This window comes from Trichoplusia ni, chromosome 6 (assembly GCF_003590095.1).
Source record: "Trichoplusia ni isolate ovarian cell line Hi5 chromosome 6, tn1, whole genome shotgun sequence".
NCBI lineage: Eukaryota > Metazoa > Arthropoda > Insecta > Lepidoptera > Noctuidae > Trichoplusia > Trichoplusia ni.
The window spans coordinates 12,313,289-12,338,414 of NC_039483.1; the positions used below are offsets into that span (position 1 = coordinate 12,313,289).

General features: G+C 34.6%; 1 protein-coding gene across 1 annotated transcript in view; it reads left to right on the forward strand.

The window, feature by feature from the left end:
* LOC113494992 overlaps positions 1-6,472 on the forward strand; it is a 44,945-nt gene extending 38,473 nt beyond the window's left edge. The window contains exons 5-7 of the mRNA XM_026873546.1: positions 2,211-2,344; positions 4,317-4,734; positions 5,330-6,472. Coding sequence (XP_026729347.1) covers positions 2,211-2,344; positions 4,317-4,734; positions 5,330-5,397 — 620 coding nt within the window. The 3' untranslated portion in view covers positions 5,398-6,472. The remainder of the gene's footprint in view (positions 1-2,210; positions 2,345-4,316; positions 4,735-5,329) is intronic.
* The last annotated feature ends 18,654 nt before the right edge of the window (positions 6,473-25,126 follow it).

Sequence of the window (25,126 nt, forward strand, 5' to 3'; positions counted from 1 at the left end):
GGTTATACACCAGCCCAACGATTCCGTCTACGCTTTTCGTGTATTTCAGTTCAAACAACCTTCACTAATTGTTTACACTCTTACATATTTATTTTCATAAACCTAAGATTTTTACATCTCAAATCGCATAACCATAAAAAATTAAATCTTCAGAGTTTTCTAAGACATAATTTAATAGGTCGTTTCATAAAAAGTCAACATTGAATGTACTTTTTAATCTTCATTTTATATTTATTACAATTTCAAAGATCGTCATAATATTTAGTTAATGGCAGTTGTAACGACGCGATAGACATTGGCTGCGAAACGAAACACGAAACTTTGTATTCCCCATCTAATGATAGACCCCTTGGGCTTCATAACCTTGTGATTTACGTTCATGTACCTCTCGGAATTATATGACTTTACCTGTCCCATCATGACGTGATTCTGTCATGAATCACGCTGACGAGCTCATTTGTGTGACGTGATTCTGTTACACGGATTAATTAGCTTCAAAGGATTCTTGAGATCTTAGAGCCGCATTTTCAATGTTCCCCGTAGGTATTATGTGAGTAACAAATTTAACAGAACACGTTTAAGTTCTATGTGTGTATTCTATACACACGTAGAATTCGTATTACACAGTGATTAAACACATCACACATTCTCAAAACGTACGGTATTTATTTACACTCTGGGGAAGGTTCATAAAGTAAAACAAATCGTTGATGTAAGGAGATTCGATTGTGAGAGGTTTGATGTTATTCTCTTTGGACCGCACCGCATGTCCCGGGGGAGCAAACAAACGTGCCATAGATACAGCAGCTAGTATTAATGTTTTAACACTAAACAAATTTCACCTTCATTTTATTTTTACCTAAATCCTATTGTTCTTTAAAAATGTATTTCCATGAAAAATTTAAAGAAACAATGTCCATTTCATCGCCCGTAAATCACCTTGAATAAATGTTCTACTGGCCTACGACTCTTTTAGGCTTTGAACAAAGTAAAGCGTGAAAGCTTTTGAGCGTACTAACGTCGGGCATAAAGGGAATTTTCTGTTTCTGACACTAGCCAACTACCACGCCGCTACAAACACACTTGCATACATATAGCCTCAAACGTTAAGGCTGTCTGTAAGGCATCCTACTCTTTGCCACGAGCCTACATGTTCCCATACGGGTGACGTCATTCACCCTTGTTAAAGTAATAATTGTCTGTACATTTTCAGCGTAAATTAGGTAAACTGATACATGTATCAAAAAGCCAGCGAGGAGAACTTCCCTACTTTTGAATGTCAAGTACTTTGTACCACTTGTTTCGAGTAACCGTGTTCATTAAAAATTAAACCCACGTACGTACTAATTAATGTAACGACGTGACTTTGAGGTGAGTACGCCCGCAAAAGTACAGCATCAATATATTTTACATAATTTTCATGACTCTTGACGAATTTTTAACGTTTCTGACGCCGAGTGGATGGGATACTAGCTACTCGAGCCGAAACTTTTTGGACCGCTATACCAGATATAACTAAATGTCTGTCTTTTTACTCTACGGAACGTGCCAAACTTTTTGCTTCATAATTAAATTATGGCGCTTTCGTCGGCAAACAGTTCTTCTTTTTACTGTGAAATTTAAGATAAACTAGTGTTGGACTCTGTCCAGGAACGACACATTTTCTAAGTCAATAAAGCTTAATAGAGGTTTGCTTGTCAGGCTAGATTCAACGGCCTGGAAGCTTTTGTTATGGCCATAGCCGTTATAGGTATGTGCGTTGTTGTATGTATACCTTTATAGGCACATGTGCCAATGTCGAGCACTACATAACGCATCTCTATGTTTCGTCGTATCCTTTGTAAGAAAACGCCCACGATTGTCTTTTAAGACTATTAAAGAGCAAGTTTTTTAACTAATCTTACAGATTTCAGTTTTTTTTTTATTTCATTAATTACCATTAAACCAATCAAAACTAAATCCTAGTTGGTTTCACGTTCAATTCACGTTACGGTTGGTAAATATTCACGGAATATTTAACCGTAGGTAACGTGAATTTTAGAGTAGGTAATATTTTTATATTTTTTCTTCTATTACTTGCGTCAAAGTGTGTCTTTAAATTTGGACTTTTGTTAAATATTAAGTCCAAATTCAATCTCCTTTTTTCAAAAAACGTTAATAAGAACAAAGGAAACGTCATTACCTACAAAATATTTTCCTTCTTCATGCAGAAGCACCAGAGTGGGGGCCAAAGCTGGTATCAGACAGGTCGTGGTACGGCGTGGGATCAACTCTGAGGGCAACCTGCGCATCTCCACCAGCACTGCCACCGGCCAATCTCACATTTGCGCTGAATGGACTAGAGGTAAGATAACGGATACATGCGCAAAAAAAGACTTTCGAAAGTATTGCAAAACCTCAACAAACTTAAGGAGAATTACAGTAGTAGCTGATATTTCTGGCATATTTTGTAAGAAGTAAAAATTAATGCGAAGCATTATACGGAAACATATTCGATTTATTTTATCAGAGTCGGGTAGAAAATCATGAATAGAATAGAATTATTTAAGGTTTAACGTTTCATTTAGCAATTATTACGAAACGTGGGAATTATTTAGCAACTGCCATAGTACATCAGTCAGTAACATCTGTCGGCATCCTGAAGGATGTTTAATAGTGCAAGCTAGGCATGACTGCCTCGGTAGTATGTATATAGATTAGCTTTTCTTAAGTAAATATTCATAGCGCCGTTAGGGCTTATGTGGTCTCTGTCCCTAAAAACGTAAGGAAGCGACAGGCAGATATGTTTTGAAGCCAAGTTACATTGCTGCAATCGTTACCGTCCATAGAACATACTCAAATGAATGGACATGACAGATCAGTCACGGCTTATCATAACAAAATGTCATATACATACATTTGATTATTGACATTAACCATTGTACAAATGTCACTTCACTAGTCGGGCTGTTGTGTTCGGATTCGGGGGTCATTAGCGAAGTGAAAACAATTACCGGAAAGTTCGGTAGTAAAAAAACTGGTGCCACCAAAATAATGCTTTTATATGACAGTGTTTAATGTTAAAATCAATATTAGAGTCGGCCGACCCGCATTGGAGTTAAAGATAACTAAGTACCGCGCTATAATAATAACTTAGGTCAGGAGATCGCCGATATATTATTATAATACGTTAGCTAAGTGACTTACCTACTTTAGAGTAATATTATTTCAAATTTAGACAAGACTCTTATTTATTTTGATATTTATTAACGACCATGAAGTTTTTGATGTTAAGTAAGTTGACATTAATAAACAATGCCTATTAAAAGATATCCGATACTTCGTACATTCGCTAAACTATAAACACTGTTTTTTAAAAGGAGGTTTAATATGTTAATTACAATAAAATAAGAGGATGAAAGCGTAGATGTTTAGCTGAAATTAAGGCCACTAGGTTGAGAGGACATTAGCAACACTTAACGCGACGCACATGTTACACTCAGGATTTTATAGTTTCCATTAGCTTTTTAAGTAAAGTTCCAAGTTATTATGCATTTTTAATTCAAGCAACGAGATAGTCTCAGAAATAGTTATGTAGATTCAGCTAATTGTGAATACTAAACATAAAATTTAGTAAATATAATGTAACATATACGCGAAGAAGTTTTGGTTTCTCAGTTTAAAGAAAGTGTCTCATTTAAACACCGAATACGAGGGAGAATTATTCCAACTCTTTATGTTCCCACCTTAAAATTGCGAAATGAAAAAGATAATAAATTGAATAAAATTGTAATACGCGTCAAGAAATAAAATCCGTAGCTTTTGAACAAGGGCGGTTCATTTGCATTTATTATTTACAATTTCTCAAAAAAATCTAAATAATTGAGCTACAAATTAAATTAATGTTCATTTTACAAGGAATCTCGTCCGTTCAGTATCTGTTCCTACGATATATACATGACACAAATTCCCCGTCCGAAATTATTTCACTATAAATTTTCTGACGTCGTGGCAAAGATTTTTCTGGAGGGCCATATTATTTTATATTGGTATTTTAAAAATGCGTTTTCTCGACATCGACCGGACAGCGACAGACAAGGGACCGTGGTGCCCACCGGCGAATAATGGACCCTTTCTACTTACTTCACTGTGACGCGACCGTTGTTTTTGCCGCCGTCACTGCCCGCTGCGTAGGCGAGTTCATTAATCACAAAACAGCTCAGAGCTATATAATCTTCCTCTATCTAACGTAGAGCTTTGTAATATCCGTAATATTTTCCGTTAAACCCTTGTGTCTGTCTTAGTCTTAGGTACTTATATGACGGATATTTCCACAGATTGATATGGAATCATTTATGCACGAGCTGCCATCCTGGTTCAAATGGGATCCACCCCCGAAGGCAGAAACTACAACCACTGAACAGCCTGACGATGACATGAGTTTCAATATTTTCCACGACGAGAGCAATATACAGTATTTAGACGAGTCTTACATAAATCTACATAAGGAGGAGATTCGAAGACCGCCAAAGGAAAGTTTGAAGCCGACGTTTGAGAGGACGGGACCGGATAACAGAGTGCCGTCTGTCGCGGAGGTGTCGTTCGTGGTCCGCAACGAGGCGTTCGAGCGCGGCAGTCTCCGGCTGACCTGCATAGCGAGCATATACAACCTCTACGCGGCTCGAGCCGAACTAATTTTCGATATGGAGCAACCAGAGGTTGCCTCCGTGCTAGGCGTCCGTAATAGAGCAGTAGGTAAGTGCAATCGATACTAGTGTGTAGCGACTTCGTGTCGCAAAATAGCTTTGGGATAAAACAGCCAGCCACTTGCGGCCACTTGACAATCTTTATAGAATCTACGATGAATACTAAGTGACTAAGGGATTAATTTTTTCACACAGGGCAAAAAAAAATCCTAGCGGCCATACATTAGTATTTTGCTTAGTTCCATTTGTGTGTCAATATATTTTGTGTCAGTTAACATAAACATTTTATCAAAGGATAAAATAAACTCAATGTGTGTTTTACAAATAAAATACATTATCATTTTTCCAAAAATAGTGTTCTAAATTCAATTCCTGGGAGTATGAGACAAACTGAACTTTGGTTGATAAAAACAATGTTTGGGTCTTGGCTGAAAATAATGATACGAGGACTAGGGTTGATTTATAAGGGTATGTAACTAAATATCCCGAGCGGGTAAAGAGTGCATTGTCCGGTTGTGTGGCTTACAACTTGGTTCAAACCAATTTTCCGCTAGCGGAACTATAAACAGGGGCACATAAACAACGTGGAAGCTCTAAGTTTTGTTTCACAAAAAGTTTTACATTTCTTCTATGTATTGTTTCAGATTCAACGTCTAGCAGTGTTTGGCGAATATCAACAACTCTAGTTCCACTGTTGTACAGTGTCCGGTAGTTTACTGATACATCTAATTAATTAAGTACAAACATATTATAAGTACTCGCTGGTCGCGACCTTCATTGTGTACAAATTCATTAAACGTATCCAATCCCATGAATTTAAATTTTGTTGAAAATCATTAACTCTGTAAGTAGTTGTGAATATACATAGTTCAGCGCAAGTGAAAAGAGCTCTGAGGCACTGTAACGTTATAACTTGTAAAATACAGTAAAATTACATGCCGCCAATGACTTTGCATTGTGACTCAGTTTCGCCCATAATTTGCTCCGCAGGTAGGTCCGGCAGCTCTTTTTACATGAGTCGATTTATACGTGGAACATCAAATATTGTTTTTAAAACAATTTGATAACATTATGTTTAGTCGTAGGTCAAACTGGCCAAACATAGATTTAATAAATGAATTAATTGGTTTTAAGGAATTAGATGAAATATACCTATTGATAATACCTAAATAAAGTGGTTGTTAAAGTACAACTAAGAGTTACTTTTATAGTATTTTTTTTAACATTATTAGATAAATGTCACTTCTTTGTAATCAAGTTAGGGCAGCCATCTGCAGCTAAATATGTCTATATTAAAAACTTTATTTTGTCACATTTGAATCTATTCTTATATAATACATAATATTATTTAAACGTGAAACGTTGGTACTCGAATTCAAGTCTAGCTGTAAATAATTAAACTAGGAAATAATTAATTTATTACGTATACGTACGATGTCTGTTTTAAGAAACTGGTGTCAACTGTAGAAATCTTCCATTCCTACGAAATATCGACTACATAAAAGTATTTCATTTTATTATAAGTTGGGGCCACATTTAAACCCTTGACAAAGACTGATGCGTAACGATTAAAGCGAGGAAGAAACATGTGCTTCGGTTCACTGTACATAAAATTGATTTATATTAAAAACTCTATGGTGTTTATTTTTAAAATTTTAATAATTTTATCAAAACCTTCTCATAGAAGTGTATTTATCTTCTAAGAATTTAAACTTCCGACGTGTCAATGCGGCTAGTAATTGTTATTAATTTGTAAAGATATAGTTATAATATCATAAAACTATGTAAAATAAATATGAACAAATAGAATAAAGAAGCGGTTGGATTTGTCTAAATATTTTCTTTTGCACGAAACGAAAAAGTACGAAAACAAGGAAAAGTAAGTATAAATGTAAGATTATTGATATCTATCAGTAAGTAACTTAACCTTTCAACATTTCTCTGTAGTTAAGGAAAACATTTCACATGATTATCGTTCACACAAACAAACGCTCACATTATGACCATTAATCCAATAATACAGCGCTTAGTCGATATTGATAGTCGACAATCACGTCTGTAGCTAAGTACTGACGAAGAATAACGAAGTAATTTCCCCTTGGAAGAGTTCCACCTAAGCCTCAATCAATCATAGTACGAGATCGAGTCCACAATAAACAGTAGAAAATCCAGCCATTATCCTTATGGAGAAAATCATTTATTGAACAGTTACAATGTCAGGGAAAATGGATTATTCAGCTTCGAATCAAGCGTGATGTATTAGTTGTATCCACTTTGAGTTGCGGAGGTATTCCGACGGCGCGTTCTGCTCAGATACTCGGAGATAATATAATAACAAACTTTCCTGAACACTTTATTACGTTATTGATAGATTGATCGATCACGATGTAATTTGTTTGTAATACGAGGCATTACACTTCTCTATGTGGACTTTATATTTACAGTAATGTGGGTAATTCTAATAAAACCGTGTATTACGTAGCCACAGCCCGGGACGGCGGGTTTCCCCGCAACACAAAGCCAACAATTTATTTTTCAGTATTCAACGATGTCGGCAGCCGGCGTGTGGAGCTTTCGCAAAACCAATAACAATCAGTTATCCCGTTCTAAGGCTTTCGCCAACCGATGCTATTGTCTGGACTCTTCGTTAGGCGTTCTTTTCATTTACCCAATCGCATTGATTGGACCAAATCCATCACGGCTCACAGAGTCCCTTTCTGCCTGCCCATTGATTATTCCCCGAGTTTCGTGAAAATGAAACTTTTATGAATTGACGCCGCTTGTGGGCCTAACTAACTTAAAGTTGCACGGTTCACCAAAATCAAATGAAAAATGTATAAATTATAATGTTAAAGTAATAACAATGTGAGTTTACAAGCTAAATGGATTACGGTAGAGGTAGGGTGCAGGGTCGTGTGTAAATTATGGACTTTGAAAATAAAGGGATGGTCGTTTAGTGAAAGTTTAAATAAATCTACAGACGGTCTTAAAAGCAAAGTTGAAGGTTGTTTGTGATAGCCGCAGGCTTGTTCTGGACAGACGATGAAAGCACTCGTGAATGGCGTGTACACAATATATTTAAGTTTCAAAATAATGGCTCCGTAATTTAGTGTTGTTGATGAAATGTAAGTAGCTGACACTGAAATGCGATTAAACTTAATTGAGTAGACACAATAACAACGCGAAATACAACCTGCTTTTAACGTTTTGTCACTCATGTATGTGTTAATTACACATTTAACAGTTTAAATGAATATACATTTCGCTCATTCATTTTAGCAGAATTATTCGACTCAAACTCGCAATTTTTTTTATGGTCTTATATTTTGTTCTTGTTGCCAAAACGATTTCGATGCAATTAAAGCCGCAAAAAAACACCTGATTGATATAAATTAATTTTAAACGAATTTAATGTTAATTAATATTTCTTTGATCATTTAAAGTTTCGATTTAATTTATTTAACAAGCCTCGCGGTCAGGAACAATCCAAGCAATATATTAAAATAAAATGTGTTGTGGTTACAGCAATTTATCGTAAACCTCAGAACTTAAATAAGCCCTACAAATAATCCTTAAAAATCAGAATGTAAGTTTATTTTTTACTTTTTATGTTTTCTAGTCACTAAACCGATATTTTACAAACAATCACACATCCTACGTTACAGACAAAGTTAACGTGTGCTATATTTTCTTTCTGATTACTATTGGAACGGGAGTGTACGGGTGGAACCACGGGGCGCCACTAGTACTTATTTAATAACTGGGTGATTCTTCGGAAAAAATACACTAGTTAAGGTCATATCATTATCCTCACCAACTGGTTCACTTCACTGTGATGCTTAAAATGTTTTAATTCTTACTTCATCTAATAATAGCCGCAGTACTTTACAAACTTAGGTAAAAATAATATTAAATCAAGCAATCTGCAGTATGTAAAGTGTGGTGAGGATAATGATGTTCTCAATTTGTGTTACTTTTTTCCGGAGAATCACCCAACTATATCTAATCTCAGAGTGGTCGGTTGTGGTCAGTTATCTCCTGAAAACAATCAGTTCATTTTGCGACTGAGTAAGGTTTCATACCAGAATTCCAATATTATTAGCAGTTTGAAACATTTATGTCAATTCGTAAATCGAATTTTGTTCAGTTTTTGATGCACAACGTAGTTGCAAAGGTTAAACTGCGCTGTCTTAGATCGCTTAGGTAGCTTAACATCTTTGAAAAAAATCAGCCCAGCGTTCATGCCACCAAGCTATCACTGTTCGCCGTACAACAACGTAAAATCAGCTTGCGTTAAAAATCCTACTGTTCATAGTTGATTAAAACTTCTTAGTACCTTAATTAAATGTTCAGTATTTAAGCCGACCTCAGAGCCCACTCGATGCCCATTCAAGGGCGAGTGCTCTCCTAACTGGAAGGAAATCTTTCAGCGAAATGAATTCATTCACGTTTCACTGAGAATATATATTCTATAAGTAAAAATGTGTATTTTTAGATCTCTGAATATTTTTACCCTGGGTTTAATTATAGGTTTCTGTCTTCTGACAATATTTGGGATAAAAATAAAAAAGACACTAAAATACAGACAATTATTTTTATCTAGTCCACAAACTACTGCGAATATTAAATTCCTTCTAGATAGATTATTTTCTGCTTCTATATTTCCTTTTTCTATCTTTATAAAGACGTATTACATAAATATTAAATACCACTATTTTACCATTATTATACCACTATTAAATGAACAGTTAGACTTGTGTGCAAAATTAGTTAAACTTAGAAGATCATTTAATAGGCAAGATTCTTAGAAATCATTACCATTACGATTCCTTATTAACTTAACAGTCGTAGTACTAACAAAAGCTTTTAATAATAAAAGTTCATGAACTTATTAAGAATAATGGTATAAGTACGAAACTTATCAAATCCTTCGTAACAATAGGTAATTAAAGAATAAAATATTGTTTGTTGCGAACTGAAATAACTACAGGATTGTATTGTTAACTCTTTTCGCGAAACCTGAAAATTGATTTGAAAAGCTGAAGATAATATGTAAAGAAGGTTAGGGATGACATGAAGTATTGGCAGTTTTCTGTCAATACGGATTGTAAAGTATGAGTGATAGGTATCGAGTGGCGGTTAGCGTGACAGGCGGGACAGGACAGGCGAACCCAGCTCCCCCATTGCCCCCCCAACGGCAGCGACGTGTTTACTCTGACCCCATATTTGTGTGTCAAACCTCCACGCGTATGACGTACAGGAAAACACTTCTGTCCTCGATGATACTTTGATAAATACCCCAGAACCTATCAAATTATTTATTAAGTAAATGTTTGTACTACGTGACAGAAACATATTATAGTTTGGGGAGAAAAATCCTTAATTGTCCAAAAATCTAACTCGGGAACAGTTGCTGTTTTTAAAGGACTTATCGATTTTTCTTTCAAAATTTCTAACCCCCAAATGTCGTACGAATAAATCCAAAACCTGAAAGTGGCCAAGAAAACAGTTTTAGTATTTTGTAAGACTTTAGGTAATTTGATTTTTTTATATCATACAAAAATCAACAATGAAACTCAATTTTCAGATAGGTCCATCTTATATTCCGATCTAATAAGGGTTAAGGAGTTTGCAACTAAATTATTTACGTAGGCATTGTTCCGTATTTACAAAAACATAACGGGACTCAATTCATAAATATGAAAATATGCTTTATAATGGAAAATGAAATTGAAGAACTAGATAAAGCTTCTAACAGAAAGTGTTAGTACCCGCTATTCCTTTTAAGCGATACTTCACTGCAAGCTGCCTTTCACAGAATTTTAATGTAGCGACAAAAGAGTTATTACGTAGGAGCCTAGTCGAAGGTAAGTGCTGGCTGTAATGTGGATCAAGTTATATATGATCACTGTATACGTGGCCTTATACGGATGACGTGGGTTCCTCCACGCCCCTTTTTACACCTATGATGTATAAAAGAGGTAAGACAACAATATGTTATCAATTTAAGATTAGATAGGAAAATCTTTGATGGCTTAATCAAGGAATAGAATTTGGCTTTTAATTATTATAGATTTTCTAAACTCAGCACAAGTTTTAATACCTGCCTGTGAATCTCTAATTTCCAGGCTAAGGCTTCTTTCCATAAACAGAGTTAAACATTAAACTTTGCCTACTGCGAACAGGATATATCACACTACAATATTTGGTACCCAATTTTTTCTTGACGTTATATTTCACCGTTTCTCTTTACTGTTTTACATTAATTGAGATAGAGATACATCATTTTTTTACAAGTATTATTTGATTACTAGCAGGCGAAATTATGAAAATCAATTGGCTTAAAAATAAAAGCAGTGTCGGAATTGCACTAAGATGAGTGGCCTACTTTATAACACCCATTTATTACGAGGCATGGCAGACAGTTGCATTGTCTATATTCTTTTTCATTTTTACTGACATTCACTTTTCGCTTTAAATTAAATAACACTTGAATAGAATTTCAACCGTGACGGGAGAACTCCGAGTATGTTTTATTGTTTTCTTGACTGTTCATGCATTAAAGTAATTGTTTAGTCAGCAGGATTCTAAAGGGGTTACAGAATAACAGTTCAAGTGTTTCAAATGAAAAGACGTGTCACTTAAATTAAGATTTAATTTCTTGGGGCTTAAGGTCTCTTTTTGTACATTTATTAGTCGATCTAATTTGGAAGTTAGATTAATATTTTCATGAACTTTACCATGATAAAGCTTCGAGCTTCTTCGCTTATCTTGATAATCTACCATATTATCAAGATAAAAGTATGTAGTTAGCATATTACGAGTACGTCACAATTTGATATTTTTATAGTGGTTTCTTAGGTTTACGCGAATGTTAGACATTGAAAAGAAACTACTTTTACGGATATTATCGCGGTTTAATTTTAGATTTTAGTTCCCGACGTTTCAAAACCTTTGCAGGTATCATGGTCACGGGCAGACTGAGATGGCGTTCGTCTTGACAGTATAAATTAAAATATGAAGGTAGAACGAGCAACATATACTGTCAAGACGAACGCCATCTCAGTCTGCCTGTGACCTTGATATTTTTAGTTGAATATAGAACATTGAACTTTGAATTGAACATTTTTTTGTAGCTATAAGAAAAGTGTAAAAACTTTTCAAGAAAAACTGCTGCCGTTGTTAAACGAGACACCGCTATTTGTAGTTATGTGTTGTTTCTACTGTGTTGCTTTGTAATGCAGGTAAATTGTGTTTCTCTAGGTTATACCATACAAATGTCATATACACAGCTTAAAAAGAATAAATAGAAGATGTGCCTAGCCTGAAAATGAAATTAAGTCAAGTAAATTAATTACGTCAATGGATTTTTTCTTAAATATTTTTTCCGGTTGTGAAACGAATATGAGATAAGATTTTCAATAAATTAATTGTCTTAGTTGTAGGGCTTATCATAATTACAGGAAAATCTAATGTAACAGATTGCATGAATGAACATTTGTCGGTAACGTCCAAAGATAAAGTTAACACCTGCATGCCTAAATACTAATCACACTGGTATAGAGTGAACATATTACTTGTAAAAAAACGTCACTACTTTGGAATTTAAGGCCATGGAATTCGCTAGAAGAGATTAACGGATGATAAATCTTCAATTGCACCTGTTTTGTATCAAGGCAGAAAGGAATTAAAACTCATAAAGCCATTAGGTAGCCTTTGGCGTGCTATTTGTTGCAGCATGTTTAGACGTGTTTAAAGTCGGCAGAACTTTGGTGTTGCTCTTTAATTGTTGTCTAGTGGATACGTGGAGTGAACATGTCATAAATGTTCTGTAGTAGAAAGTTTCATAATGTAATTTTCTTCTTTACAGTTTATCATGCAATCAAATTTCAAATTAATTATTTAATTCGAATCATACTTTTTTTACTCAGTGAGCAAAAAATTATCGAATGAGATAAAATGACACTTTATATCGGTTTTTATCGGCCATTTCCTCTATCATACATTTTTTAATTAACTAGAGATAAACAGATAGAATATTATTGTTAACAAAAAAGGATATGCCGGGGTTTTTTCTTACATACGTCAATTATATATGTATTTATGTGATTCAAAATAGAGTCGAGGCGACTTTATTATTTTAAACATTCACTTATTCTTGAATTGAAAATATTTAAGATCTGAGATCTTTTTGAATTTTAATAAAAGAAGTCCTAGACATTGTCATCGCTAGATATAAATACATCTCGAAAACATTTTTTCGGACCTCAACTAAATAAGACGTTTTTAACCTGTACCTAGAGGCCTAATCATGGCTTAGGCAAACTAAAGACTTACCTACTAAGATGCCTAAAAAAGACATTTATATCTAAATGAAAAGAGTTCGCAATTGTACATACAGTATATACATATAACATAACAGATATAACTACTTCGGACAGCGGGACAGCCATATTTTGAGTAGCGATATAATATTCCGCGACAGTCCACGTAAATTAGATCACTCAGTATCCTTTCTTTGAGAAAATGATACGCTGGTGGAAGGAGAGATAATCTCGTTAGAATGACGAACTTAGTTTGGGCTACTAACTAAGTTTGGCCCATAAATACGGGTACGAAACGTCGTCGACAGCTGGCACTGCCTTAAAAAGGATATAATAAACAAGAGACGCTTGATCTCAGGGAAATAACACGCGTTTATTAAAGTTGAATGACCCTGCAGCACGTTTACCTAAATACCTATTAAAATATAAGCACACAAAAAAGTACCGGAGTTTTAATGTTTTTTTTTGTAATGTGGAAAAATGACAAGAGAATACAAACTGTCAGTCATCCGTGTCATAACCAGATGCGCACGGCTTTGTGGTAATTCAATTTTAGAATGTTCTTTTTAAACAAGTCGTTCCATGAAACCACATAATCTTGCATTATGTGGTCATAAATTCTAATACAGAATTGATCGATTCAGAGCGAACTAAAACCGGAACTTAAACAACGAAAGTTATTTTACGTCGTAAAGTTTGCAAACACAATTTTCTGATACCCAACAACAATGTCATAAGCCAAATAGATAGTGTTAATACGATAAGAGTTTACGTTCAGGTTGCCAAGAGAAAATGTAGGCTTAGAAACAATAAATAATCCATTTTTAATTACTTGGACTTATAAAGATTATGATTTGAATATATTATTTCATTAGTTAATTAATTACGAGTATGTCATCAACAAAAATGATTTATTGTCCTACTTTTGGTTCATTTTTGAGACGCGTAAGATAACCTCAAAACTTACTAAAAGCTAACTATTGCGCTTTAAAAATAAATTATTGATTTAATAATTTATAATTATTTGAGTCGTTCCAAATTCATAATCCAACGACGCAGTAGTCAGTACATAATACACAACATGCATTTTAAGTCCACTAAGTACTTAGCTACAGCCGTATCTGAATGAACAAATTTTTTTACGACTTGCAACAAATTTACACTAGTCTGTTATAAATTCTTAAAAAAAAAAACAAATCTGTTCGGCATGTTTAAAAGAAGAATAAAGGGTCCAATTACCATGAATATGCCACACGCCATCTATACAAGTAGCTACAAAACGAATTACCGCCTGCAACTTGGTGTTTTCGCTTACTCTCGCGCGGCCAGGTAAAAGGTCTATGTTTATTGCTTACCTTATTTACATGACTTTTGATACGGGTGTCTACTTAAAGCAATGCCATCCCGACCCGTATTCGCTTGGCATTTCATTTATTATTAATGGAATGTTCTCAAAATATTTGCTTAAATTACTTTTTTTTTTAACAATCGAGATATACGCCGTCATGCTATGTTACGAAACAGCATGAATAATTTTATTTTTCTTGTTGGGTTTTATGTAAGTAATATCATAAGTGTGTTTGCGAAAGCTTTTAACGACAATTGATTAATAGAGGTCTACTATGTTAAAGTGAATTGATATTAAATGTCACCTCATTGGTTAATTGGCTTCGGTAAAGTTCAATGCAGATGTTTATTATGGAGGTACCTATTATCGTCCGTTAATTTTATTGTATGAGCACTTTATCATTCTTAACCAACTTCTACAAAAGGAGGTTACTCAATTCAACCGCATATACTTACATATGTTTTTTTTTTAAACTGGCATTCCGAAAGGCCATAATTTAGTAGATTTCTATAATATTTTATCGTTTCTAAGTTTCCAATGATAAGAAAATATTTTTTTATCCCCTTCAAACATATCCAACGGTGATGGGTCCAGCCTCTAGTCCTAGGGGCTGGTCGCTGCTTTTTCTAGTAATTATTGCAGGCTTAGAAGAGAGATGCCGTTCTACGCCGTGTAATGATTTGTTTCGCTTTCACATCTGCAATAATATTACTGAAAAAATCACCGCTCGTTCCTGGTAAGTCAAAAACGTAAGTATCTTCACTGAGGAATCCAAAATCTATGCGTATTTTAGATTAAATACGTATAATTAGTACTTTTTATAATTGTGGAATCTAAAATATAAATCACTTGACAGACTCAATGGAAGATTAAAAAATCATTCATAAAATTGTTAATATACCTACCTAAAAATAATCCATTCTTTTCAATTCTACATTTTTGTACTATTCATAAGATAAAATTTATTTATCTTGTTAGATAGTAATTAGCTACGTAAACGCGCATTCAATTATGTTACAGATACAAATCTACATAATTTCCCATTTTTAATCGGCGCATCACTGATCGAGGTGATGTGACCGGACGCTCCCAAAAGATTTTTTAATTGAATAGAAAAGATATGTGTAGCTCTAACAGTGCTATCTTAATAAATAATTAATACGTTTCTATGAATGAGAGATATTTTATCGCTAATTATATATTTTTGTTATCAACGCATCGAATGTTCTTGAATTAGTCGTTGTTGCTCTGGGGCAGTTGTTAGATAAACACTTGAGTCTCGTTCATGAAGAATATCGTCATAAAATAATAAAATAATGCCTGGATCACACAGATATTTGTCACATGTATCGGATCTCTTGAAACAAACGTGACGCAGTGAGTGTAGTTCTTCTTCTTCAGCCACTGTACTTACTTAGTTTTCAAAGATAATGTTTAAACTATTTACGACGGAGCTCAAATGAAAAACGTTAAACACATATTTTTCAAAATTACGAACAATGTTTAATTAAATAAATAAAGTGTAATATTTGAACCAAAAATACTCCTCACAAGCACATATATGTTGATGTCTACATACGTTAAAAGATAATTAGGAAAAGTTTGTGTTCCGAAAAATATAAAAATAAACTTAATTCATAAGATCTCTCAATCTATTTAAAGGTCGATCTTGACGTCATCAACCCATAATTACCTCGATAGGCTAGATTGTAGTGTCAGTTCTGATAACAATGCGTATTTTTCCACACAGGACGATATCCTAAGAATATTGAATGTATCATACCATTCATCAAAATTCCACTTTTTTTTTGTTCATCGACCTTTTTTCACACGAAGTAGTACTTTCCATAGAGGTTGCTTAAGGCAACAATACAAATGCGTCTCATTGCATCATAGAGAGAAACTACAAAAAGCTTTCCATCAATTCAAAACAGCATCCCGTATGCTTAATACTAAACATTCCATGTGACCATATAATCTGTATAATAATCTCCGCATCTGTTTCTGTGATTATCATAACAAAATAAGACTGTCCTGGATAAGCAATGTGTAATCAGTAATATCTTTCTGTATAATGCGGATTTCTGTGTAAGCTGCGCAATATAATTATAGTTCTCGTTTTATATGTAGCCGGGAGTATTATGTAGATTAGGGATCCAACCAAGCCATACACAGGGATATTGACTCCATACTTAACGATACTCTCTTAATAATCATTTTTGATTAAAATATTTTCCATAACCCGTTCCACGACCTTTCTTTTGAAAAATGTAGTCTTGGGTTAAATTCCCTATTTTAAATGAACATTCATTATTACGTAAAATATATTTGTGGATTTTATGACAGAAAATAAAATGCATTTCTAGATGGCAGATATGAAACTGTATAAATTCAAAACATATTATGTGAAGTACGTATTATGGCCCGACCTATAGACTTCCCGTCTTCTATCGTCGTGTGAGTCCGGATGTCCTGTTGAGCAAATCGTCGGTTATTCGCTTTAGATAGAGTTTCATATCTTGGCGGTTCCTGAGATGAAGTGAACCACTTCGTTGCGCAATAATGTTACTAGCCTATTACGTTTTCTACGAACGACATCCGGGGATTTTAAAATGTGATAATTCATCTTAATAGATAAGTGTATAATCATTATTGAAAATGCTTATAATCCTATTTAAGTAAATAGGTTTAGTGATATCTTATCAAAGGTCGTGATTTAATTAATTCTAAAAATGCAATAAAATAGATGGCCTTTGATAGGTAGCAGCTGTTGGATTCAAATGTGCTCGTAAACAGGTGAGGATTTTCAGGTTATAATTCACTAATATCAAGAGCACGTAGACCGCAGGTTATTTATTATAAAGAAAAGTTTTCTTATGGGAGCACAAACAGAGGCAGACACAATAACAGGGTACAAGTTGGTAAATTGGATTCGCGCCCCGGGGACGGCGACAGCGGCGGCCGTCGACGAGGGGTGGGTTAATCACGTCACGCGGCGCGCGAGCTGCCAGCCAGCCTTCGTCGCTTCTCAATGACCTCTTCAAACTTCTGACGTACTGGTATTGGTGTCCACAGATCCGTCATAAACAAATTTACACTCTTCAGACAAGAAATTCGAAAAGTGTTTGTGAAGTTTACACGCTGGTTGGTATTTTGTATCTCTGATATTTTGTTTCATGATAATAAAAACTATCGTTATCAATATAATTGATATAAATTGAAAGAAATTTACAATTAAACTCATACAAGTATAATTATTTCTTGGTGTTACACGAACCATCGTATTCATTCAACATAATTGAACTTTGAAGGCATTTCCTGGAAGCAACTTAATCATATTTCAGCTCAATTCAAATATTTGTTACAATACAACAAAGCAATACTGAATTATATAAGTCAAATTCAATTGTAAAACCTGAATGTGTAAAACAATATTTAAATTGCACGATTGAAATTAATTCAGTGCATATTTACATCGTACGGTCGGTGCAGAACTAAAATTGTATTTTATTCATATTGTCGCCGATGCTACAATTGGCGGTGGAGTTTAATTTTCATTCATGGCATAAATTGATTTATGGTATTGTGTACCGGGACACGTACTCAACGTGATAATCTGATGCATGTTTATCAAAAATTGAATCTTTATTCATGCAATTATTATGTTGTACACAATAATTTTTACCTACAGGCGATACGTAAATTGCAGTACAATTGTTGATCAATAAAACAATACATTACTTTTGGAGTATTCGTAGGTCTTGTTTCACTTTATATTCGTGTCCATTTTAATATTCGTAATCTTGATGGATGAAGAAATAAAGTAAGGCTATCGCCAGTCAATCCTAACACAGACGAATGGCTGATCTTGGATCCTGACCCCAACCTAATCCGGGGGCTCTACTGGCTCTACAGCTGTCAACTAAATTATCTAAAACAATTCTCACTTACAAAGAGAGAATTCTCTGAAATGTCTATAATTTAGAGATTAAATATCTTTTGTAGTAATTTGAAATAATTATAGACATTTTGAAAAACCTTGACAAATGCAGTGAAAACTGTATGATATTTTGTCATAGGATGCATGTGAGTTTGGACCAGTTATAGGAAGGTTGAAGTATTTATAATCTTTGGTAATTTTATCATAGTGCTCTTTATTTAAAACTTTGTACTCCATTATGGCGTTGCATAAACTCCTCTGAAAGCGGACAATTAAGATTGCGTAAATCGGAAGTTTCCAGTAAAAGGACTACATACAGTCGCTAAATTGTCAAGTATTTATTTTTGTAGCTATCGCAAAATCTGGTAGCAGCGAACCGAGAGTGATAGATGTATCCGTTCAATCTCTGTCTACTCAGATTATTTAGAATTTACATTTACTTAGATACCTTGCAGTAAGACGAGCCGATTTATTACGGGCATTATATTTTTGGAAAAATATCATTCTCATTTTATGCGGAAGAAATTAATTTAGTTAGATAAAAAAAAACTTTCTGAATTTAAATATTTTTTTAATTTTTCTCAAAACGAAAAGTCAAGTTTATAATAAAAAGAAATTCAATTCAAGTTCAAAGTGCGAAAAGTGTACGAAGTGTGTATTTTATAAATAAGTCATTTTACTTCCTTACCAAGAGACATGGATTGATAATGAAAGGTGTGGCAATTATCACGGTTTTACTATAAGTAAAAAGTTACGAGTGGAAAAAGTATGCTATGAACAAATTAATGTCGTGATTTTTCTACAACGTTTTAACATTAAATTATTTCATAATGGTACTTCGGTCGTAGGGGATTTGCCGATATTATGTAGCTATTCATAAAACAATTCAGTCGAGAAGTGAATGGAAACGTTTCGATCGTACAATTCATTGCATTCCAGCTGGAAAATAATTGTTCGCAGCTAATGCTCATTGTTCAATATTTTTTTTCCTTTTATAACCTTTCTCTTCAATAATATTCTTTCCAGCAAACAATAAAAGTGCATTACAACATCACGTAATTTATTGTTACAATAAGATTTTCCGATAACTAATTAGACTTTTTTCATTTTATTTGAGCGTGTTTTCAATATTTTACAGAATAAATAGGCGGTTTAAAAAGTAAATAGCTTGTAAGTGGCCGACATGTTAGCATGGAGCAGCACTTAAGGCCGGCTTGAGGGTACATCCGTGTCTGCGCTACGTTTTTTGCTCGAAACGAGTTGCTACAAAGTGCTCTTCGGCGAGCCAGTGTACCTCCCACTCGACATTAATGCATTCCATTACGAGTTATGCTACGTCCATGCAAATTAATGTTCATAATACTTCTCGCTGTATGCTCTTCAGTGTGTGCCGATTCAAATTTTGACGTACTCCGCGAATCACGCAGCCAACGAGCGTAACCAAATACAGTAATTGAAAATGGAGTTTTCATGGGAACAATAATAAGTTCCGAGGCACGTATCTCAATGAACGCATTTCGAATACAAATAATCCGTACCCTGTATCATTTTTGTGTCGGCCCTTCGATTATTTTTGTGAATTCTCTCATTTCTGATGTCATCATAAATTTTGTTCCGTGTTTGTGGGAGCCTTGTAATTGCTTCGTCGATTGGGTGCGCTCTGACATACTGCGATTGTTGTGCGCAATCTAATCCAATTAATTTGCGGTTTTCCCGATATATGGGTGGCCAATTATTATACCCATTTGTAACTACACAGCTCCAATAATATCTCATTAAAGTATATTTCTACGAATACTATGTGTTTGTAAATGTTAATGCGGATTACGGTTAAGCTTCGAATGTTTGTTAATTAGCCGATTTGACTGGAAACCAGAGATTTACATTACGGAATGCCGATTTGCTTCTACAACTTCTTTTCTTAGTAACGTAGAATCCGTATAACTAAGAGGAAAATAATACTCTTGAAATATGCATTAGGAATCTTCTTCCCACACAACACCTCTTTAATTATCCTACAAAGGCCTCAAATATGTTAGGTTTCTGTAAGAACATTGATTCCAAAAATATAACCTAAATAAAGGCTCTTCATAATTCAATGACTGTGAATAGGAATACGTATAATTTCAAATATTGTAGCGAAGGTATCGTTGTATCGTTAAGGATCTAATTAAGCTAAGCGGAAGTAAATCTCAGTTACGTAATTGTAAGCCGACAGATTATTTTCCAAGGCATTTGCATTTCTCAAGGGATCAATTACGATGAAAACAACCTTAACAGACTAATATGTCTTTGTGATGGAGTGACAGCACAACGGGTATCCGAGAACATGACCTTATATATTTTTTTGTCAAACTAACTGATGGATAGTCTCTACTTAGAAGCTTTTTACCTTTATACATTGTATCAGCCGACAGTTATTTTAAAAGTATTCTTTTTTTATCCTTGTTTTTGTGTGTTTCAGCTACATTCAAGTCATAATACACAAGACACCTAAACTCAGAACTAGCATTTGTAGATCACATAAATGCTTGTCCTAAGCAGGTACCGAACCCACAACACGTATTATGGTTTCTCTCACTTACACTCGGCTGTGCAATCAATTCTCTGGGCCCAAGAGGTAGAATATTCCAGATGGTAGCAGCCCGAACTAATATTTTACAGCATGCACCGGCGGTTAAAGCTATTAAAGTATTAACACTATCTCAGGAGATTTAGATGGTATATTTTTTCAGGTTATTTTTCAGGCACTTTTGAACTAGTCATTCTACAAAAATGACTCTATTTGCACGGTTCTAAAATATCATTTCTTTGTACAAAAACCGGCAGGAAAATCCATAAGTTACACTTTTAAAAGCAAATAATATGTCTATTACATTTCTTGTACATTATTATTTAAGTGTGCAAAATTAGCGGATACGTAAATGTAAGTAGATTGATTTTTATGGACTATAAATTGCAATTAATGTCAATAAGTAAATAAGTTCACTGCTTAAAGAAAAAATATTTTTTGTATTTATGTTGTGAGACAGCGACATATGTAAAGTATCTTACACATTCTTGTTACCTACATACACGTGTCTTATATAGTCAGTATCGACAGTATTGTAGCCGACTTAACGTCCACGTGCAAAAGCTCCACAAAGCCTCCAATTTAGCTGACAAGCTTACCTAAACAGACAATCCAGCGAGGTTCGCCTAAACGTGTATGATGTGTTTCGAAACATAAATAGGAGTTCAGCTTTCAATATTCTCTAGAACAATATTTCGACGAAAATGATTGAGATAAACAAACCATATTATTTACATTAAACTAAATAAACAATTGGAATCTAAGCCGCTGATGCGACGAAATACTCCCGACGTAATAGTTTTCGAATAGATTGTTAATATTAAATTCTATTCAGAAAACAAATTAACTAATGTATTTGTAATCGCTACTTTGTAAACATTGTAACAGACCTTTGAATATTAGAAGGATAACAGACGCTCCCTCGGGATAAAAAGCTCTACAACAAAATGCTTTAAAGCGTACATTCAAAGATTTCGTAGCTTATCCTTGTCTTGGCAATTATAATCCTTTGAAATTAAACAAAACACATCCGTTGAAATTAGACAAGCATTTGTGGGGAATTAAAACAAACGTTTCCTCCCGGTCGGGAACGTGAGTCTCCGGTTAAAGAGGGTGATTAGAGCTCACGTCGCGCTGAAATTGCCGCGCGACACCGCGACACGCACCTTCACAGACATCCGCGCCACTTCAAATTACTCGAATGCTGCTCTGCGCAAACAATTTATCTCAAACGAGACAACACGCCGTAACATCCCCGTGGAACCGATCCAATACATTTTCATATTCATCTAAATAAATCGAAGCAAAAGTAGCTTCCGCATTCCTGATACATCGATGAAGATAAAAAATTCAACATTTTAACAATTCCAATGACCTGAATAAAGGCAGATCGCAAAAACTTTTCACATAAAATGGTGCAATTCTATTGTCGTTGGAGAGGCAAATTTGAAATTGAAAATAGCAGTCGGAGCTGGCTGCAACGTTCCGGAGCCGTTTATTTAGGAGCGGCGACTCCGCTTTGTTCTAATGTAGCCGCGGGATGCAGGTGAAACTTTCATAATTTACAATGTCGCGATCTAAGGTTGCGGGCGAAACTGTTGCTAAATGTATTGCAAACTTTTGTGAATGTACTACAAGTTCTGCTACAGCAATACCTTTCAATGATTAGGTAAGCTTATAAATGTTTAGGTCAGAGAACAATGAATATTGTCAATATTGGAAATGCTTTGCTGGATTCAAAGCAATTTGCTCGCTCAATGTTTCATTAAAGCACTAACTGTGTTGAACAATGAGTTTACGGTAATATTCCTCTATTTTAACGCAAAATTATACAACAACATTAAATTTTCATTTGTGGCTGCGGCTGGCTACAAACTTCCAGTCATCTCACAAAATATTTTTCTTGTTAGCTTACTTACTTACTGAGGCGTTATTTCGAAGCAACGTATGTGGTGAAACAGGCCAAATTGTGATCCGAATCCCAATTACTGCAACGAAAAAATCCAGCTCCATTGCTGTAAAAGCAGCATTAGTAGGAGAACGGAGTCGGGTTTGCTTATGTAGATAACTACGTCTGTGAGACGTTGTTTTCCCTACGTGCTCCACATGGAAGTAGGACGGCGGCCAATATTCGCTCCACGACAGGAACGCACGTTAGTTGGACCGGTTTGCTCACTACTCAGCAATCTTAACATTAACTTTTATGTGAACACGCGGAAAATACCCTTATGACGTAGGCACATGAATCGAATTTTGTGTATATTTGTTTAGTAGCTCTCGAACCCTGAGGTTTTCGCTCTCGGACAGGAAATAAGGTTCACATTGACTTGTGCTAACAAACACCTTCGTAATAAGATAAGCTTCTACCAAATGGAAAAGGAATGACGTAATAAAATGGTATTTTTACTCCTAGTATTATTACGTGTTACTACTTACTAGTTCCTTGGCTGTGTAGCCAACTGTAAGAGCTCAGGCATGGAACCATTTGTTAGTGAAGCAACGGTTCCGTTTGTTGCAAGAGACACTAGGCTTGCTTCGGTGAAATAGTAAAATATTTTGTAAATGTTGAGTCAAAAGAAAATGCATGCATTATTTGCGTACAATTTTGACAGTCTATGATGGCCTTGAAGATAATTGAGAAAATCTTGTAAGATTATTTAGCGGGATAGTGCATTTCCTAGGTATTTCTTCTTCTTTTTCACCTACAGTCCTAGAGAGATGCAAACCATAAAAATTGGAGGTGAATTTAGTGAACAGTTACAGTAAGTGGATCGTTAATATTCTCGGAGCAAATCGCGATAGTATTCATGTGAGCGCGCATTTGGAGCCATAAGATTAGCGAAAAAAAAAATATTCGGATTATTGAATCATTTTTATCATTCAGATTTCAGAATATATAATAATATGTTTATTTGTAATTTCGATCTGAAAATCAATGTTTTCAAGTATTGATTTTAGAATATATTTCAGTTTATTTTAGGTGAAACAACTTGTGACATCAAACTCTTGGGCTGGTGACAATTCAGGCGTACAAGTATGTTGGTAACTCAGGAGTCACCACGTGCAACTGAGTTAAAAGTCAAATAGAGGGAGAGATTCTGTTAATCAGTGAAACTCATATAAGTAACGTATAATGATGACGTTTTTTCCATCATATTTAGATCGAAGCTCAGACAAGGCGGAAAAAGATTTTTGACCTAAGTTGAAAATCTGTACACCTGGTTAATTTCATTAATTACGGATAACAGTTTCCACTCGACAAAATTTATCTTAATCGTGCTCACTATCAAATAATGACTGTATCTAATAGTATTAAAAAGATACTTGGGGTATATTAGTACACCTGACCCAGCTACTCAATAACAATACATGTTCCATACAACATGCTTCAGGTAGGTACTGAGCACATGGAATCACAGTCTCTTAAACCGAGATAAATTATCGTAATATATCGTATTATTGATATTTAAACAAATAATCGTACTTGGATGACGTTAACTTAGTAATTACGGATATATATATTATCGTGGAATGCTTTCTTTAGATAGTAGATGGGTTAATCTATCGTAATTCACGTTAAGTCCGGCAACCACCGCGGGAGGTTATACTGCTAATCTTTCGTGATATGTTAATGTATTTTTTGATACAACCGTTGACGGAGGCGTGGATATCACTGTATCTTTAGTTCCCAACGACAACTTTAATTATAATCATGTGATATGGACTTGATTTTAAGTAGGTAATTAATTAAACACGCCACTCGTGACGAAAGCACATCTTTGCGGAACTTGCTTTTTTATATCGACTTTTATCATATTTTATAACATTTATCGAATAATTTGGATGCAATTTAAAATTCATAATTTTTCTATGAAAATTCATAGATATTTAAAAGACAATGCCAGTTAGTCTTGATAACTCAATTGAACAAAAAAAATAAAAGCAAATACGCTGTACATGATACAGCTGAATAAGAAAACAACACTCAATAATATTAAAATCACTTATATACTCCCTACAGAGTGTGAAATAAACACAGAGAGTGTTTTAGGCAGACTGATATGATCAAACCGTTTGACGGTAGCATAGATTGGATGACTTAAACTCATAGATGGTTTAATGCCAATCAAAATCAGCTGTTTTTAGTTGAGTTAAAAAAAAGCCATCTGCTCTTCTACTCTATCGGACTAATTGGCGTGGGCTTTATTAAAACTTTTGATCATCCCAGCAGCCATTCAAAGTTTATCTTCATTTGCA